At 47.3% G+C, this 20,265-nt stretch overlaps 1 protein-coding gene and 1 pseudogene across 2 annotated transcripts; one reads left to right on the forward strand and one right to left on the reverse strand.

Annotated features, from left to right (window-relative positions):
* Window positions 1-4,002: 4,002 nt before the first annotated feature.
* LOC144582105 (small ribosomal subunit protein uS12 pseudogene) lies at window positions 4,003-4,713 on the forward strand (annotated as a pseudogene).
* Window positions 4,395-20,208, reverse strand: NEU1 (neuraminidase 1). 2 transcript variants are annotated; one of them, XR_619072.4, is made up of 7 exons: window positions 20,009-20,208; window positions 19,445-19,637; window positions 18,312-18,574; window positions 17,609-17,791; window positions 17,213-17,435; window positions 16,835-17,116; window positions 4,395-4,511 (listed from the first exon to the last, which is right to left on the reverse strand). XR_619072.4 is itself a non-coding variant. In XM_002746364.6 (6 exons), the coding sequence occupies exons 1-6, from the start codon at window positions 20,159-20,161 to the stop codon at window positions 16,890-16,892; spliced, it is 1,242 nt and encodes a 413-aa protein (XP_002746410.1). In that variant the 5' UTR covers window positions 20,162-20,208; the 3' UTR covers window positions 16,364-16,889. The 2 variants fall into 2 exon arrangements, 1 of the variants encoding a protein (XP_002746410.1); XM_002746364.6 differs by lacking the exon at window positions 4,395-4,511 and having other exon boundaries at window positions 16,364-17,116.
* Between the last annotated feature and the right edge of the window lie 57 nt (window positions 20,209-20,265).

A 20,265-nucleotide genomic window follows, 5' to 3' on the forward strand; every position in this document is an offset into this window, starting at 1 on the left:
TTGCTTGAGGGCAGTAGTTTGAGACCAGCCTGGGCAGAGGCCACTTCTCTACAAAATTAAGCAATTAGCTGCGCATGGTGGCATGCACCTATAGTCCCAGTTACTTGGGAGGCTGAGGTGGGAGGATTGCTTGAGCCCAGAAGGTTGGGGCTGCAGTGAGGCATGATTGTGCCACTCACTGCTCTCAAGCCTGTGTGACAGACCAAGACTCTGCCTCTAAAAAGAAGAAGAAAGAAAAAGAAAATTGGCAAACAATTATATTAGCATGTGCGTGTACTTGTATTTGGCAGGATCACTTCAAAGTATATTACAGAGATTACAACATTTTATCCCTTCCAACTTGAGCATGCATCTCCAAAAAATAAGGATGTTCATCTGCATATTCACAATATTGTTATACCTGAGAAAAGTAAATTTAATTCCCTAATATCACTTAACATTCGCTCAGGTGCCATGACTCACACCTATATCCCAGCACTTTGGAAGGCCGAGGCTGGTGGATTGCTTGAGCCCAGGAGTTCGAGACCAGCCTGGGCAACATGTCAAGACCTCATGTCTTCAAACACTACAAAAATTAGCAGGTGTGAGGCACCTGCCTGTGGTTCCAACACTCGGGAGGCTGAGGTGGGAGGATTGCTTGAGTCTGACGGGTTAAGACTGAAGTGAGCTATGATTGCACCACTGTACTCTAGGCTGGGTGACAGAGTAACCTTGTCTTTAAAAGAGGTGTGTTGCCATGCGTGGTGGCTCATGCCTGTAATCCCAGCACTTTGGGAGGCTGAGGAGGGCAGATCATCTGAGGTCAGGAGTTTAAGACCAGCCTGGCCAACATGGAGAAAACCCGTCTCTACTAAAAATACAAACATTAGGCAGGTGTGGTGGTGGACACCTGTAGTCCCAGCTACTTTTCAGAGGCTGAGGCAGGAGAATCACTTGAACCCAGGAGGCAGAGGTTGCAGTGGGCCGAGATTGCGCCACTGCTCTCCAGCCTGGTTGACAGAGTGAGACTGTCTCAAAAAAAAAAGGTGGGCCGGGCCCGGTGGCTCACGCCTGTAATCCCAGCACTTTGGGAGGCTGAGGCACATGGATCATGAGGTCAAGAGATCAAGACCATCCTGGTCAACCTGGTGAAACCCCGTCTCTACTAAAAATACAAAAATTAGCTGGGCATGGTGGCGCGTGCCTGTAATCCCAGCTACTCAGGAGGCTGAGGCAGGAGAATTGCCTGATCCCAGGAGGCAGAGGTTGCGGTGAGCTGAGATCGCGCCATTGCACTCCAGCCTTGGTAACGAGCGAAACTCCTTCTCAAAAAAAAAAAAAAGTGTATGGAGGGTGGGGCTGGGGGAAGAGAATGAGAAAGTAGAGGAAAAACAGTTTAAAATGTGGGTTTTTCGTGAAACACAAACTCTTCAACCCTTTTTTTAACTGTAATTAAATAAAAATTATAAAAGTATTTGACCTAATATGCTGTTTCTTGTTTGTTTTTGAGACAGGGTCTTGCTGTGTTGCCCAGGTTTGAGTGCAGTGGTGCGGTCTTGGCTCACTACAGCCTCCACCTCCTGGGCTCCAGGGATCCTTCTACCTCAGCCTTCCATGTAGCTGGGACTGCAGATATGAGCCACCACCCCAGCTAATTTTTAAATTTTTTGTAGAGATGGGGTCTTGCCATGTTGCTCAGGCTGGTCTCAAACTCCTGGGCTCAAGTGACCTGCCCGCCTTGGCCTTCCAAAGTACTGGGATTATAGGCATAAGCCACTGCCCCTGGCCAGCCTTTTTTCACCTAATCATTTTAGCATCCATTGATGACCTTTGCCTGAGTGAATTGTTTCATTGGAGTTTTCAAAATGATGACTATTTTTAATTCTTTTTTTTTTTTTTTTGAGACGGAGTTTCGCTCCTGTTACCCAGGCTAGAGTGCAATGGCGCGATCTCCGCTCACTGTAACCTCCGCCTCCTGGGTTCAGGCAGTTCTCCTGCCTCAGCCTCCTGAGTAGCTGGGATTACAGGCACGCGCCACCATGCCCAGCTAATTTTTGTATTTTTAGTAGAGACGGGGTTTCACCATGTTGACCAGGATGGTCTTGATCTCTTGACCTCGTGATCCACCCGCCTCGGCCTCCCAAAGTGCTGGGATTACAGGCTTGAGCCACCGCACCCGGCCCTGACTATTTTTAATTTTTTGAGACAGCTTGAATTCAGTCACACAGGCTGGAGTGCAGTAGCACATTCCTGGCTTACTCCAGCTTCAACCTCCCAGGCTCAATTGATCCTCCCTCCTCAGCCTCCCAAGTAGCTTGGACTACAGGCACACACCACCACACACAGCTAATTTTTGTAGAGATGGGCGTTTGCCATGTTGCCCAGGCTGGCCTTGAACTCCTGGGCTCAAGCAATCCTCCTGCCTCAGCCTCCCAAAGTGCTAGGATTACATGTGTGAGCCACTGCAACCAGCCACAAGCAGATCTTGTTTGTTTGCTTGCTTGTTTGTTTTTGAGATGGAGTTTCGCCTTTGTCTTGAGACAGGGTTTCACCATGTTGGTCAGGCTGGTCTCGAACTCCTGACTTCAGATAATCCACCCGCCTTGGCCTCCCAAAGTACTGGGATTACAGACATGAGCCACTGCACCCAGCAAACGTTCTTTACTAATTTCCCTTTTTTGATAAAAAAATCTTTCTTCTTGAAGTAATTGATGATAACACTTTGAGTGCCAAGGTTGCCAAGGTACCAGGAAAACTCATTTCTAGATAATTCTGTCAAAGTCATTGATCTATAGCTGATGTCACTTTTTAATTTGAAAAACGAGAGATGCATAGTAAAAATATAATATATATAAGACTTACAATACTTTGTTTTCCTCTGTTTTTTTGGGACAGAGTCTTGCTATGTCACTCAGGCTGGTGTGCAGTGGTGTGATCTTTGCTCACTGCAACCTCCACCTCTGGGTTCAATTGATTCTCCTGACTCAGCCCCCTGAGTAGTTGGGATTATAGGCATGTGCCACCAACCTAGCTAATTGTTTTTTTTTCCCCCTGAGACTGAGTCTTGCTCTATTGCCCAGGCTGGAGCACAGTGGTGCTGTTATACCAAAGTGCTGGGATTACAAGGTGTAAGCCATGGTGCCTGGCCTAATTGTGGAATTTTTGTAGAGACAGGGTTTCACTATGTTGACCAGGCTGGTCTCAAACTCCTGACCTCAGGTGATCCACCCGCCTCAGCCTCCCAAAGTGCTAAAATTATAGGTGTGAGCCACTGCATCCAGACAAGGCTTATAATCCAAAAGAAAATTTGTATGCCAGAATTAAAACAGACGACCAAAACATATTCCATTGAAGAGTCAATTAAAAATATCTTGAAGAAAATTAAAACCCGGTCCTACTTTAGAGACCTGTTGTAGCCAGGAAATTATTAAAGATTTAGTTCAAATTGTAGGAGAATAATAAAAAGTAAAAATCAATGAATACGACCGGAATTCAATAACAGGTTGTGAAAGGAAGATAAATCTTGGGACCCCAAAATCACTAAGCCAAAGGAAGAGTCAAGCTGGAAGCTACGTCAGGCAAACCTGCCTCCCAGTCCTAAATAAGATAGCTGAAAAGATAAAAGAGCTACATACCACCCGGGCACGGTGGCTCACACCTGTAATCCCAGCACTTTGGGCAGCCGAGGCAGGTGAATCACTTGAGGCCAAGAGTTTGAGACCAGCCTGGCCAACATGGTGAAACGCCATCTCTACTAAAAATACAAAAATTAGCCAGGTGTGGTGGCGCGCACCTGTGATCCCAGCTAGGGATTACTTGGGAGGCAGAGGCAGAGGCTGCAGTGAGTTGAGATCATGCCACTCAACTCTAGCCTGGGTGCCTCATGCCTGTAATCCTAGCAATTTGGGAGCGTAAGGCAGGTAGCTCACCTAAGGTCAGGAGTTCATGACCAGCCTGACCAATATGGTGAAAACCCGTCTCTATTAAAAATACAAAAATTAGCTGGGCATGGTGGTGGGCACCTGTAATCCCAGCTATTTGGGAGGCTGAGGAGGGAGATCCAGCCACTGCACTCCAGCCTGGGTGACAGAGTGAAACTCTGTTTTAAAAAAAAAAAAAGTGCTCTTTTCCACTCAGGCCCGTGACGCCGGCAGGATGGGCAAGTGTCGTGGACTTTGTACTGCTAGGAAGCTCCGAAGCCACCGATGAGACCAGAAGTGGCAGGATAAACAGTACAGGAAAGCCCATTTGGGCACAGCCCTGAAGGCCAACCCTTTTGGAGGTGCTTCTCATACAAAAGGAATCATGCTAGAAAAAGTAGGAGTTGAAGCCAAGCAGCCAAATTCTGCCATTAGGAAGTGTGTCAGGGTCCAGCTGATCAAGAATGGCAATAAAATCACAGCCTTTGTACCCAATGATGGTTGCTTGAACTTTATTGAGGAAACGAAGTTCTGGTTGCTGGATTTGGTTGCAAAGGTCATGCTGTTGGTGATATTCCTAGAGTCAAAGTAGCCAGTGTCTCTCTTTTGGCCCTATACAAAAGCAAGGAGGAAAGACCAAGGTCAGACATTTTAATGGTGAAAACACTGTAGTAATAAATTTTCATATGCCAAAAACCAAAAACAAAAATAAGACAAAAAACCCACAGGGTATACTATAGTTTTCTTCTGAAGTAATTTTTCTCTCTCCTGTTCTTTTTACCAAGGATGAATGTTACTAGGACAAATGTACTTATAAAGTAAGTTATTATACGTGGCCTGATTATTTGCATAAAATACAAGAATTGTGATTGGCCATATAGGTTGAATTTTGCATTAGATTTTCAAAAGCCTCTTGAGGCTCAGAAACCAAGCCAAGTATTTTTCTGACTGTGCCTGTCATACCGATACAAATTGGGTGAATTCCTTTCTTCTCAAGGTCACAAAATACCTCGAGGTTTCTGTAATCCCAGCTCTTTGGGAAGCTGAGTGGGAGAATCACTTGATCCTGGCAAGTTGAGTCTCCAGTGAGCTATGATTGCACCACTACACTTTTAGTTTGGGCAACAGAGTGAGACCTTGTCACAATAAAAATAAAATAGTCGACCTCAATTCCCCAAAACACTCTGGAAATATTGGAAAATATGTGATTCTAGTCAAAACCATGGTAAAATAGTTGTATCTAATTGTGTACTGTTACAAAATAAAACAGATTCTTACCCAAATAACTATTTTGCCATAAATTAATAGTACTCATAGTTTCCAAATTTTAGAGAAATGAAGAGAAAGTCATGTTTTTTTCTCTCTTTTTTTGACAGTGTCTTGCTCTGTTCTCCAGGCTGGAGTGACTCACTGCACCATCCAGCTCCCTGGTTCAAGTAATTCTCACGCCTCAGCCTCTGAGTAGCTGGGATTACAGGCATGCATCACCATGCCTGGCTAATTTTGTATTTTTAGTAGAGACAGGTTTTCACCATGTTGGTCAGGCTGGTCTTGAACTCCCAGCCTCAGGTGATCTGTCCACCTTGGCCTCCCAAAGTGCTGGATTACAGGCTTGAGCCACCACGCCTGGACAAAATTTATTTATTTTTTATCACTATTATTTATTGTTTTTGAGAATTTCTCTTACTTTTCTGCCAGCTAAGAAAGATGTTTTAAGAAATACAAAAATTAGCCAGTCGTGGTGGCTGGCACATGTAATCCCAGCTACTTGGGAGGCTGAGGCAGAGAATTTCTTGAACCCAGGAGGCAGTGAGCTGAGATCGTGCCACTGCACTCCAGCCTGGGTGACAGAGCAAGACTCTATCTCAAAAAAAAGAAATATATGCTAGGCCAGGTGTGGTGGCTCATGCCTATAATCCCATCACTTTGGGAGTCCAAGGCAGGCAGATCACTTTGATGTCAGGAGTTTGAGACCAGCCTGGCCAATATGGTAAAACCCCATCTCAGGCAGGGCTCAGTGGCAGAATGCTTGTAATCCCAGCACTTTGGGAGGCTGAGGTGGGTGAATCACCTGAAGTCAGGAGTTTGAGACCAGCCTGACCAACATGGTGAAACCCTGTCTCTACTAAAAATAGAAAAAATTAACTGGGCCTGGTGGCGGGCGCCTGTAATCCGGCTACTTGAGAGGCTGAGGCAGGAGAATCACTTGAATCTGAGAGGTGGAGGTTGCAGTGGGTTGAGATAATGCCACTGCACTCCAGTCTGGGCAACAGAGCAAGACTCTGTCTCAATAAAAAAGAAAAAAACCCAGAATATCAGGAAAAGGAAGACCTGTACTTCTTTTGTGAGAATTTGAGTCTACTGTGTGGTTTGTTGTTGTTGAAAAGATGTCGAAGCTTTTGCTTTGATCTTCCTTCCCAATCCTTTTTTGGGCAAAAATTATTAGACAGCCATGGATGGGTCATGCCTATAATTCTAGAACTTTGGGAGGCCGAGTGGGTGGGGAGGTAGAGGATCACTTGACCCCAGGAGTTCAAGACCAACCTGGGCAACATAGTGGGACCCTGTCTCTTCAAAAATAAAAATATGTGCTGGGCTTGGTGGCACGCGCCTACTCAGGAGGCTGAGGTGGGAGGATTGCTTAAACCGAGGTGGTCAAGGCTGCAGTGAGCTGTGATCATACTACTGCACTCCAGCCTGAGTGACAGAGTAAGCCCCTGTCTCAAAAAAAAAAAAAAAAAAAAAAAATATATATATATATATATATGGCCCGGTACGGTGGTTCACGCCTGTAATCCCAGCACTTTTGGAGGACGAGGCGGGTGGATCACGAGGTTAAAAAATTGAGACCATCCTGGTCAACATGGTGAGACCCCGTCTCTACTAAAAATACAAAAAATTAGCTGGGCATGGTGGCGCGTGCCTGTAATCCCAGCTACTTGGGAGGCTGAGGCAGGAGAATTGCCTGAACCCAGGAGGCAGAGGTTGCAGTGAGCCGAGATTGCGCCATTGCACTGTAGCCTGGGTAGCAAGAGTGAAACTCCGTCTCGGGGAAAAAAAAAAAACAAAACTGACTTTTTCCTATTCCCTTCTTGTATTTTTTTTTTTTTGAGACAGAATTTCTCTGTTGTTACCCAGACTGGAGTGCAATGGCACGATCTCGGCTCACCGCAACCTCTGCCTTCTGGGTTCGAGCAATTCCCCAACCTCAGCCTCCCGGATAGCTGGGACTACAGGCGCGAACCACCATGCCCAGCTAATTTTTTTGTATTTTTAGTAGAGACGGGGTTTCACCTTGTTGATCAGATGGTCTCGATCTCTTGACCTCGTGATCCACCCGCCTAGGCCTCCCAAAGTGCTGGGATTATAGGCGTGAGCCACCGCGCCCGGCCTCCTATTCCCTTCTTGTAATGACTTCTGGTTGGAAAGATTACTCTGGTCCCTGACATTTGCTGTTCAGTCAGTGTTCGTTGTTACTATCTCTTTCCATTGTTTAAGGGATAGCTGAGAAGACAGGGAGAGCCTGAGCTGGTTTTCTCCTAAACAAAGGAGCTGGGAGTGGGGATGAATGTGTGAAGGGAAGGAGGGCCCATGCAAGGTAAAAGAGGGTGTTGGGGAAGGGGCTTCATGCTAGAATTTGGCTGCTAATCCAGCGGGCACTCATGAGGCTGTGATTTGCAAAGTCCACTGTAAAAAGAAAACAAAACTTCACTACACTAAGTTTATGCCAAGGGGGAAGTTAAACCTTGGAGACTGAGTCATGTAGCATGTTTGCAATTCTGCTTCTTACAACTCTCTTCCTCATTGCTCTTGTTCTGTAATGAGACCTCCTTTCCAATCACTGATCTTTGTTGTAGATAACTGCCTCTGTTATTGTCCTGCACTTGACTCAACATATGGTACCCAAGACCCATGACTATTGCATCATTAGTATGGAATGTGAAAAATATCTTTCCCCAAGGAAAAAAAGAACACACATTGACTAATCAGATCATTGTAACTGTGCAATAAGCCTTACTATAGAACGATGTTGAAACTCTGCTAAGCTTCCGTGAACTTTATGTCTATATAAATGATCCCAAACTTCTACACTTTGGAACACAGACTTCTATTCTTTGGAATCTGTGCCTCTAGGTGGACCACTTCCTCAACATTTGCACTTGGATAAACTTCTTAAACTAGATCCTAAGCCTGGCACAGTGGTATATGCCTGCAGTCCCTGCTACTCTAGGAGGCTGAGGCAGGAGGATCCCTTGAGCCTAGGAGTCTGAATCTAACCTGGGCAACATAGAAATACTCCATCTCTAAAACAAAGATAACAACACTAGATTCTGGCCCTTTTTTTTCCCCTTTGAGATGGAGTCTTACTCTGTCACCCAGGCTGGAGCACAGTGGTGTGATCTTGCCTCACTGCAACCTCAGCCTCCCAAGTTGAAGCAATTCTCCTGCCTCAGTCTCTTGAGTTGCTGAGGCTACATGTGTGGGCCACCACATGCAGCTAATTTTTTTATTTTTAGTAGAGACAGGGTTTCACCATTTGACCAGGCTGGTCTTGAACTCCTGAGCTCAGGTGATCCACTTGCTTTGGCTTCCCAACGTGCTGTGATTACAGGCATGAGCCACCTCGTCCAGTCTAGATTCTGATCTTTTTAATTATTATATTTTAGATTGACACCACTTGCCCTGATTTGTTATTTTATTTTATTTTTTTTTTGAGGCAGAATCTCACTTTGTTGCCCAGGCTGGAGTGTATTGGCGTGATCTCGGCTCACTGAAACCTCTGCCTCCCAGATTCAAGCGGTTCTCCTACTTCAGCCTCTCAAGTAGCTGGGATTACAACCACCTGCCAACAGTCTCGGCTAAATTTTTGTATTTTTAGTAAAGACAGTGTCTCACCATGTTGGCCAGGCTGGTCTCAAACTCCTGACCTCAAGTGATCTGCCCACTTCAGCCTCCCAAAGTGGTAGGATTATAGGTGTGAGCCTCCACACCCAGGCAACTTGACCCAATTTTTAAACAACTAATTATTTTTAAAAAATACTTTCAGGCTGGGTGCGGTGGCTCACACCTGTAATCCCAGCACTTAGGCTGAGGTGGGTGGATCACGAGGTCTAGAGATGGAGACTATCCTGGCCAACATGGTGAAACCCATGTCTACTAGAAATACAAAAATTAACTGGGTGTGCTGGTGCGTGCCTGTAGTCCTAGCTACTCAGGAGGCTGAGGCAGGAGAATCATGTGAAACTGGGAGGCAGAGGTTGCAGTGAGGTGAGATCATGCCACTGCACTCCAGCCTGGGTGACACAGCAAGATTCCATCTCAAAAAAAGAAAAAGAAAAAGAAAAAAAATTTCCTCACAGAGTAGGGCTAACGCATAGGCAGCATGCCCAGAGTCAGCCCACTTTGTCCCATTGGTACAAACAAGCTGTTTCCTTTTTCAGTCTCCTGCCACTTCTCTCAATCTCTGTGTATTTAAAGAAAAAAAAAAGCTGGGGAAAAAAGGTTCTTCAACTCATTCTGCAATCTTGATGTACATATCATTCATTTTAGCTGGACACTAGCACTGGTTTAAAAGTTCTGACTTTGGGATGCCGAGGCGGGTAGATCACGAGATCAAGAGATCGAGACCATCCTAGTTAACAGGAGCGAAACTCTGTATCAAAAAAAAAAAAAGTTCTGACCCTGCTTTTCAAACTTGAACGTATTACAAATCACCTGGAAGGCATGTTAAGGTCTGGTGGCCGCAGCCCCAGAGCTTCTGATCCCATGGGTCTATGAAGAGTGAAAGAGGGAAAGGTTAAGATTTTTTTTTGAAGGTTTTTTGTTTTGGTTTTGTTTTTTTTTTGAGATGGAGTTTCGCTGTTGTTACCCAGGCTGGAGTGCAATGGCACGATCTCGGCTCACCGCAACCTCCGCCTCCTGGGTTCAAGCAATTCTCCTGCCTCAGCCTCCCAAGTAGCTGGGATTACAGGCGCGCACCACCATGCCCAGCTAATTTTTGTATTTTTAGCAGAGACGGGGTTTCACCTTGTTGACCAGGATGGTCTCGATCTCTTGACCTCGTGATCCACCCGCCTCGGCCTCCCAAAGTGCTGGAATTATAGGCATGAGCCACGGCGCCTGGGCTTGGTTTTGTTTTTTGGAGATGATGTCTCTGTCACTTAGGTTGGCGTGCAGTGGTACAATCATAGCTCACCACTGCTTCGAACTCCTAGGCTCAAAGTAATCAAACCATTATCCCACGTAGCTAGGACTATAGGTGTGCATTACCATGCCTGGCTAATTTTTTTTTTCCCATGCCTGCCCACCTGGCCAATTTTTAAATTTTCTTTTTGAGACGGAGTCTCACTCTCACCCAGGCTGGAGTGCAGTGGTGTGATCTCGGCTCACTGCAACCTCCGCTTCCTGGGTTCAAGTGAGTCTCCTGCCTCAGCCTCCCAAGTACCTGGGACTACAGGAGCGTGCCACCACACCCAGCTAATTTTGTGTATTTTTAGTAGAGATGGGGTTTCACCATGTTAGCCAGGATGGTCTCAATCTCCTGACCTCATGATCTGCCCGCCTCGGCCTCCCAAAGTGCTGGGATTACAGGTGTGAGCCACCATGTCCAGCCTAATTTTAAAATTTTAAAATTTAAAATTTTTAAATTTTTTAGACAAGGGGTCTCGCTATGTTGCCCAGGCTGCCCTTGAATTTGATCATCCTGCCTCTGTCTCCCGAAGTGCTAGGATTACAGATCTGAACCATCACACCTCACCAGGAAGGTGGTGTCTCTCTCTCAAGCCTCCTGCTACTTCTATTTCTACCAGGCAGTGGTTCTGAGATGGGAGACCCCCTTGCGTCCTTCAATTTCACCTCCTCCCTCTCCTTCCCCCTTCCAGATGGGAAGGAGGGTGAAGAAGAAAAAAAAATGAAAGAGAATACTGAAGAGCTGGGAAAATGATTCCCTTTTTGGTTCCCAGTGTCTCTGCTCTCAGTTAACCTTGAAAGAGCTGCAAATCAATGTTATCCCTGCCAGCTGGAGCCCGGCACTGGTTCACACCCCCATGTCTCCATGGACCAGGCTCCCTCCTGGAAACACCTCTGCCAACAGACAGCTTGTTGCTTTTGTCTTGTCTCTGTAAGCCCCCTCCCCTGACAGTCCCCACTCAAGCTGCATATGAATTAGCAAATCAATGAAGCCAAGAGATTGTAAGGTTGGACATGCAGCAAATGGACAGACATAGTTTTGCCTCAGTTTGCCCTTTAGCATTGTAAGCCTATAAAAGGGGAGAGAAGCGGCTGCTTGGGGAGCTCAGTGAATAAGGCTGTAGTCCCCGCAGCTCCTGGCTGAAGAAAAATCCACTTCCTTCCTCAGTTTGGTGTTCGAGAAGTTTGTTCCCTGATGCTCCTGCTTCAGGTCATGGATCAGACATTCAGAGTGTCATTTCCTCTCTGTATTCCACTATTTCTGGTAAATAAAATTGTCAGCAAAACTTTGTAAGATGTGCAGTGTTCATTTATTTAGAGACAAGAGTCTCACTCTGTTACCCAGGCTTATGCATCGATCATTGCTTATGCAGCCTCTAACTCCTGGGCTCAAGTGGTCCTCCTGTCTCAGCTTCCTGAGTAGTGTGGACTACAGGCATACACCACCATGCTCAGTTAGTTTTATTTTTTTATGGAGATGGCGTCTCACTATGTTGCCCAGGCTGATCTCAAACTCCTGGCCTCAAGTGATCCTCCCGCCTCAGTCTCCCAAAATACTGAGATTATAGACATGAGCCACTGAACCCGGTGACAGTTTTTAGTGGTATTAGACATGCAGCTGACATCCTAATTGCTGCAGATGCTGTATTCTCTTCTTCCTTGCTTCACCTCTGTTTACTGCTCTGCATTAGAAAGGCCAACCCCACAACCACAGTACCTATATTGCTCTACCCCTGCTTCCCACAGGCCCTCTGTATGTGTGTCCCATGAAGAAACTATGTGGTTTCCAAGGGAAAGTATTATATCAGTTTACTCTCAAAACTGCTAATTAAAGGGGAAAACTAAGCATTTATCCTGCCTTTCCCATATAAATCACGTTTTGGGGTAATCAGGGTAACCAAACAGCCTTGATGAATTTTATTTTATTTTTGAGACAGAGTCTTGCTCTGTCACCCAGGCTGGAGTGCAGTGGTGTGATCTCAGCTCCCTGCAACCTCTGCCTCCCTGGCTCTAGTGATTCTTGTGCCTCAGCCTCCTGAGTAGCTGGGGCTACAGGCATGTACCACCATGCTCAGCTAACTTTTGTATTTTTTTTTTTTTTGAGATGGAGTCTTGCTCTGTCACCCAGGTTGGAGTGCAATGGGGCCATCTTGGCTCACTGCAACCTTCCGCCTCCTGGGTTCAAGTGATTATCCTGCCTCAGCCTCCTGAGTAGCTAGGATTACAGGTGTCCACCACCATGCCTGGCTAATTTTTTGTATTTTTAGTAGAGACAAGGTTTCAGCATGTTGGCCAGCCTGGTGTTGAACTCCTGAGCTCAGGTGATCCACACACCTCAGGCTCCCAAAGTGCTGGGATTATAGGCATAAGCCACTGTGCCTGACCTAATTTTTGTATTTTTTAGTAGCTATGAGGTTTTGCCATATTAGCCAGGCTGGTCTCAGACTCCTTAGCTCAGATGATCTGCCATCTAGGCCTCCCAAAGTGCTAGGATTACAGTCATGAGCCACCGCACCCAGCTGATGAGCTTTTTACTGAGGAATTCCAACTAATAAATGAAGAAATAACAGAATTTCAAAATCACCTTTTTGCAACCCCTCATGAAATAACTGAATCAGACAAAACTCATCTGTGTATCAAACTGTCAGTTGAAAGGTTGATGTGCAGGTGTGGTGGCTCACGCCTGTAATCCCAGCACTTTGGGAGGCTGAGGCAAGTGGATCATCTGAGGTCAGGAGTTCAAGACCAGCCTGGCCAACATGGTGAAACCCCATCTCTACTAAAAATACAAAAATTAGCCAGGCATGGTGCTGTGTGCCTGTAATCCCAGCTACTCAGGAGGCTGAGGCAGGAGAATCACTTGAACCTGGGAGGTGGAGGTTGCAGTGAGCTGAGATCGCACCACTGCACTAGAGCCTAAGTGACAGAGCGAGACTCCAATCTCAAAAAAAAGGAAGGTTGATGGGGAAACTCCCGAGAGAGGAAATTTCCAGGAGAGTCAGGCTATGAACCCACTTCTCAATCACAGCTTAACTCAGAGGGACAAGCAGTGCAGGTACAATAGGAAGCACTTAGGAAGGACTCTTGCTCCTCCAAAATGGAATCTGAATCCAATCAAATCTTCAGAGGTTTAATAACTGAAAATACAAGGGATGAAGGAAGAAATTAAATGACACTGACAAAGCAAACTGACAAATCGGGAGAGTGGGACGTTCTACAGGACAAATAACCCTGTTTCTGGACTACTGTAGATAAGTGATTTAAGAGACATCAAAGTGCAATGTGAGCCAAGTGTGGTGGTACATGCCCAGGAGTTAGAGACCAGCCTGGACAACAGTGAGACCCTGTCTCTACAACAAGAAAAATAAAAGCCAATGTATAGATTCTCTTTGGATCCTGATTCAAACAAATCAGCTATAAATATTTTTGAGACATTTGATGTAATTTGGATAATGACAGTATTATAAGATGACACAGAGGTATTGTTAATTTTTTGGGGTCTGCATTGGCATTATGGTTATATAACCAAAAGTTCATTTTGTTGTTATTATTTTTGTGAGTCAGAATCTCCCTCTGTTGCCCAGGCTGGAGTACAATGGCGCTATCTTGGCTTACTGCAACCTCCACCTCCTGGGTTCAAGTGATTCTCCTGCCTCAGCCTCCCAAGTAGCTGGGATTACGTATGCACACCACTACTCCTAATTTTTGTATTTTTAGTAGAGACAGGGTTTCACCATGTTTGTCAGGCTGGTCTCAAACTCCTGATCTTGTGATCCGTCCACCTCGGCCTCCCAAAGTGCTGGGATTACTGGTGTAAGCCACTGTGCCTGGCCTCATTTTACTATTTTACTTTATTTTGAGATGGAGTCTCACTCTGTGTCCAGGCTGGAGTACAGTGGCACCATCTTGGCTCACTGCAGCCTCTGCCTTCTGGGTTCATGCGATTCTCCTGTCTCATCCTCCTGAGTTGCTGGGATTACAGGTGCCCGCCACCATGCCCTGCTATTTTTTGGTAGAGATGGAGTTTTGCCATGTTGGCCAGGCTGGTCTCAAACTCCTCACCTCAGGTGATCCACCTGCCTCAGCCTCCCAAAGTGCTGGGATTATAGGCATGAGCCGCTGCACCCGGCCAAAAGTTCATTTTAAAGAATGAGATGCATACTTAATAATGTAGGGGAAAATGTCATGAGGTCTGGGATTTTCTTTTTTTTTCTGAGACAGAGTCTGGCTCTGTGCCAGGCTGGAGTGCAGTAGTACGATCTCAGCTCACTGCAACCTCCGTCTCCCAGGTTCAAGTGATTCCCTGCCTCAGCCTCCTGAATAGCTAGGACTATAGGCGCACCACCATACCCGACTATTTTTGTTTGTTTGTTTTTTTTTTTTGTATTTTAGTAGAGATGGGATCTCACCATGACCAGGATGGTCTTGATCTCCTGACCTTGCACTTCGCCCACCTTGGCCTCCCAAAGTGCTGGGATTACAAGTGTGAGCCACTATGCCCCGCCCTGGAATTTGCTTTAAAATACTTCAGCAAAAGAAAGGAAAAGAAAAAAGGAACAGAAGCAAATGTGCCAACACCTTGATAACTGCTGGAACTGGACGTTGGGTACATGGGGTTCACTAAACTATTTTCTCTACTTTTGTGTGGTTTTACAAATGTCTCTAAATAAAAAAAATTACATATTACATTACTGATCACAAATTCTGGATAAAATATCACAAAATTTATGCCATGCCTTGACATATTCTACTACTTGCATCAGATAGAATAAATTACCAAAACATTCTTAGAGAAGCAATTGAAAGTAAAACAAATCTCTAACTGCAAATGAATGTGGCCCTCAGCCCACAGTCTTTAACAGGCTGGAGTGCAGTGGTGCGATCTCAGCTCATTACAACCTCTGCCTCCCGGTTTCAAGCAATTCTCCTGCCTCAGCCTCCCAAATAAATGGGATTACAGGCACCTGCCACCACGCCTGGCTAATTTTTATATTTTTAGTAGAGATGGGGTTTCATTATGTTGGCCAGGCTGGTCTGGAACTCCTGACCTCGTGATCCACCTGCCTTGGCCTCTCAAAGTGCTGGGATTACAGGTATGAGCCAGCATGCCCAGCCCCTTTTAAATTTCTTAACATCTCATCTAGGCACTGGATTTTCCTTACACGTGGAGGAAAGCAAGGGCTCTCTCACTCACCTAAGGCTGCCCAGAGTCTTTTCATAAGCATCTGCCTGAGGAGTATTTTCTTATATAATCTGCCATAGGAAGTGTTCACTTCCCTGTCAGGCCAGCTGGGACAGGATTCTTATCTGCATTTCACACACTTGTACCCTATTTCATGGAGAATAGTATCCTAACCTATGTTAGAAATATAAAAGAGTGGCTGGGTGCGGTGGCTCACGCCTGTAATCCTAGCACTTTGGGAGGCCGAGGTGGGTGGATCACCTGAGGTCAGGAGTTCAAGACCAACCTGGCCATCATGGTGAAACCCCATCTTAAAAAGAAAAAAAAAAATTAAGAAAAAAAAAGGAAAAAAAAAATATATAAAACAGTGTGGGTTTTAAAATACCTTACAGGCTGGGTGTGGTGGCTCAAGCCTATAATTCCAGCACTTGGAGAGAACAAGGCAGGCAGATTGCTTGAGCTCAGGACTCTGAGAACAGCCTATGCAATATAGTGAAACTTTGTACTAAAAATTTAAAAAATCAGCTGGGCATGGTGGCACACCCTACGTGGTAGGCTGAGGTGGGAGGATCACCAGGAGATTGAAGCTACAGTGAGCTGTGATAGCACCACTGCACTCCAGCCAGGGTGACAGAGTGAGACCTTATCTCAAAAACAAAAACAATCTTATGGCGCTCCCTTCAAACTCATTACACCTAGGAAGATCAGCCTGTTTCTCTGTGATAAGAAGGACTGTGGCCAGGCATGGCAGCTCATAGCTGTAACCTCAGCACTTTGGGAAGCTGAAGCAAGAGGACTGCTTAAGTGCAGGAGTTCCATTCTAGCCTGGCAACATAGCACAACCTTGCCTCTATTAAAAATAAAATTAAAAAAAATTAACCAGGCATTGTGTCATGAACCTGTAGTCCCAGATACTATGGAGGCTGATATCCGAGGATCACTTGAGCCCAGGAGGTTGAGGCTTCAGTGAGCTGTGATGTGCAACTGCACTCCAGCCTGGGTGACAGAGTGAGCTAGAATTCATTCCCAGCCCCACAAGTATACACGAGGAAAACAGACATGAAGATATGCATTGACAGAACCATAAAGACTACAAATATTCCTTCTCCTTCATTCAAAATTTTAAGTTACAAACATTTTCACTGGTAAATAGTCAATGGGGGTGGTACATCTAGTCCATACCCTGAAACCAAACATCCTGCCACTCGGGGACTTTCACTAGCCCTCTTGAAAGCGGGTATCTTACCCCAACACCAAAGAGGAAGCTTGGCCTTCCCCAGTTCCCTGAGTTCACATTGATTCAGTTCTACGGCTCACCAGCCCTGCCCCAGACAGGACCAATCCGTGTCCTGGGAGAGCAGAGAGGGTGGTGGGGCCACATTTGGCCACATGGGAAGGAAGTATTTTCAGGTGAGGTCAGGACTTCTTTTGTGGGAGCGGAAGCTTGGCTTTCAGTCCTAACAGAAGTGATTTCCCTGGTAAAGGGAAAGTGATTTTGCTGAGGCTGAAGTCTAAAGGAAGATGGAACTGTCTTTTAGGCATCTCCAGCAGACCCTCTACAGACCTGTGGTCCTGAAGGCAGAGTCCTGGGCCTAATACCCGTGTGGCAGCGGCACAGCTCAGAGCGTCCCGTAGACACTGATTTTGGCCAAAGAGATGCTCTCTGTGTAGTGGCTCCGGCCTTTCTCATACAGGACGTAGAGCTGGGGGGCCTGCTCCTCTCCATCCATGCTGCCCTCCAGGGTTGCCAGGGATGAGTAGCCGCTGGGCCCTGGCCACAGCTGAACTGTCTCTTTCCGCCATGAGGTACCATTGCTGAAGCTCCAGCGCAGGGTCAGGTTCACTCCTGGGGAGAGCAGGAGAGTCAGGGAGGGAGGGTGTCTGCCCAGGCCTTGTCTAGACCTAGGGCTCTCCCGGCTGACCCCACCCATGAGGCACTCACGGAACTCTGGATGTGCTGGATTGGAGAAGAAGACAATGCCGGAGCTGGTGACTACAGCTCCTGCAGCTACCACAGGGTCCACGAGCTCAGGGTCAAAGGTCACATCACGGAGCCTCAGTGTATCACAGGCATCATAGCTGCGGAGGACGACCCGGCAGTGGCAGTGGTAGTTGTTCTGATTTCGGGCATTGATGACGACTGAGCCATCTGGGAGCTCATAGGGCTGAGGGGAGAGGACAGGACCTCAGGAGGGAACAGGGCCAATGCCCCTGTCCCTGAGGGGAGCAAGGGTGTGTGGCACTGAGCTAAGCAGTCAGACCCTGAGTCTGTGTGAAATGATGTTCTGGAGGGCAGGGGTTGGTCAAATGGGTAGGGAACATCTCACGGACTCCTGACCTGGCATTCATCAGGATTGAAATCATTTTCCCGCTTGGGCTGGCCATAGGGGATGCCGCTGACTCCACTCCCGTAGTGCCAGGAGGCACCATGATCATCACTGAGGAGACAGAAGACTCCATCCCGCTCCAGCGTCCCATGGCCACACACGATGAGGCGGCCCTTCCGTGGCTCCCGCTGTTTCTGTGGGAAGGAGAACTGGGTGTTACAGAAGGAGAGTCTAAGGGCTCAGGGGCAGGGACAGGGAACCCACCACTTCCCAAGTGCAATCACATGTATGCTCCTCTTCAGTTCGGCCCTTGCCCATTGAGGGTTCCAGCTGGATCCCACAAACACACACAGTTTGAATTAAGAAGCTCTCCGAGAGTATACAGCTAGACATGCGGGGGCCCAGCCACAGGGTATATGAAAGCTTAAACTCAACCTGTGCTCACTTGCCAAGCTGTGCACCCTGGCGCAGGCTTGTTTGTCCAAAGTGGGAGTGCCTTTTTCTACTTTGCATGAGGGTATTGCATGGACTAGCACAGTCCTTTTGACAACGCCAAATGGGAAGCCAATGGCAAAGTTCCCTCCTCCCCTGATAGCATGTTCCTCCCAGGATGCTCTTTCAAGGAATCCCACCCAAGCCAGAAAATATGACTTCAGAGGATCTTCCCCTTGGAAAGGAGTTCAGCCCTCTCCACCTATCTCCTAGGACAGAGACCTGAATACCAGAGCCGGGTCCAGGGGCAAACACTTCAGTGCCGATATCCAGGGAGAGATTCCGGGGTGTGCTCCAGGAAACACCATCATCCTTGCTCCATACCAACATGGTAGAGGCCACCTGGCAGCCAGCCTTGTGGGCACAAAGGGTGTAGAAAAGAAATACCACTCCGGTCTCAACATCGCTCACCACCGACCCAAGGTTCAGCCCATCGGGGACATCCCCATCATTGACAATGAACGCTGTAGGAGACCATGTGCTGCCTGAAAAAAATCGGAGGAAGAAACTCAGAGTGAGCACTCCGCAGGTACCCTCTCTACCACTTCCCATTAATTTCCCACCTCCTGCTAGGGACCCCAGGCCTTCCACTGGCGGCAGGGTGCAATCTAACAATCTAACACTTGTACTACCTTGTCCTGTTTTATTTTTCTCCATTGCATTTATCACTTTCCAACACACAAAAATGTTTGTTTTTATACTTGTCTGTCTCCTTACAATAGAACTTAAGTCCTATGAGGACAGAGATTTTTGTTTTGTTTTGTTCATGGCTATATTCATAAAACCTAAAATAGGCTGTTCGCGGTGGCTCACACCTGTAATCCTAGCACTTTGGGAGGCCGAGGTGGGTGAATCACGAGGTCAAGAGATGGAGACCATCCTGGCCAACATGGTGAAACCTTGTCTCTACTAAAAATACAAAAATTAGCCAGGCGCAGTGGCATGCGCCTGTGGTCCCAGCTACTCGGGAGGCTGAGGTGGAAGAATTGCCTGAACCCAGGAGGCGGAGGTTGTGGTGAGCCGAGATTGTGCCACTGCCTCCAGCCTGGCGACAGAGCAAGACTCCGTCTCAAAAAAAAAAAAAAAAAAAAAAAAAACCACCTAAAATAGTGCCTGGTATAGGTACATAGTAGGTACTCAATAAATGTTTGCTGAGTGAATGTCCAAATCCTTGGTGATCTCAATTTCCAGAGCAGAGCACTGTCCTAGACACTTTCCCTTCTCAGGTTCCACCTACCCTTCAGGGACCCAGGCATCCAGCCCCCTAAGTTCCCCTATCCTCAAGGTCCTTAGGCCCATTGGGCTGTCCACCCATCCAACCTAGTACCAGCTGTTTCACCCAGGCAACTTTATACCCTGGTCCATGGACCTCCGCAGGGCGATGAACTTGGCCCCCTCATCGGACGAGGACATTTTCCTCGCCTCAGCAAAGGCGAGGAGCGTGCCCCGAGGAGTGGCTGTGATGAGTGGGATGCGGAAGGTGTCCACTGAGCCAATCTGTCTCCCGCTCACCCACAGCAGTTGCTCCATGGTCACCAGCGGCTGTACCTGTCACGGATGAGGAAGGGTCAACAAAGACAAACTCAGGTCCTGATGGAAGAGGGAGGATCTAATAGGGTCTGGGATCCCAGAACAAGAAAGAGGAACTCAAAAGAGAGTTTTGAGCAAAGCTGGCGACTCAGAGCAGGGAACGGACTACGAGAGGAGAAGGAGCCTTCAGGGAGGGAAGGGGACCCCAAAAGAGGAAGGGGCTCGAATGAGGAGGAAGACTGGGACCCGGAGAGGGAGAGGGGTTGGGAGCAGTCGGAGGAAACCAGGTCTGGGAGAAGGAAAAGCGTCCCGTTGCGGAAAGGCGGCTTAGCACTAGGTGTCGACCACCTGCGCGAGTCCGGGATGGGGCTATGCGAGAGGTGACTCACCAGACCGAAGTCGTTCTCAGTCCTGGACCGGGAGTCTGCCAGAGACAACAGCAGCAGGAAGATCGCAGCAAACACCCGAACCCTGCAGCCTCCCCAGAAGCCCGGCCTCCAGGGTCTGCCCGGCAGCTCCGTGCTAAATCGTTCGCCGGTCATCTCTCCCCACAGCGGCTGAGAGCCCTGCAGCTAGACTCCACAGGGTCGGGCGTCAGCTGACCCGGACCCTTTAAAACGCAGATGTCACCCTTTAGCCCGCCCCT

The sequence above is a fragment of the Callithrix jacchus genome, chromosome 4 (assembly GCF_049354715.1).
Source record: "Callithrix jacchus isolate 240 chromosome 4, calJac240_pri, whole genome shotgun sequence".
Lineage (NCBI taxonomy): Eukaryota > Metazoa > Chordata > Mammalia > Primates > Cebidae > Callithrix > Callithrix jacchus.

What these genes read in the sequence shown, in the direction of transcription:
- NEU1 (XM_002746364.6), bottom strand. Translation starts at nt 20,161, where the DNA reads ATGACCGGCGAACGATTTAGCACGGAGCTGCCGGGCAGACCCTGGAGG. An exon ending in CTGAGAACGACTTCGGTCTG is followed by an intron (nt 19,638 to 20,008) that starts GTGAGTCACCTC and finishes CATCCGTGACAG; the next exon opens with GTACAGCCGCTGGTGACCAT. An exon ending in GCGGAGGTCCATGGACCAGG is followed by an intron (nt 18,575 to 19,444) that starts GTATAAAGTTGC and finishes GATTTTTTTCAG; the next exon opens with GCAGCACATGGTCTCCTACA.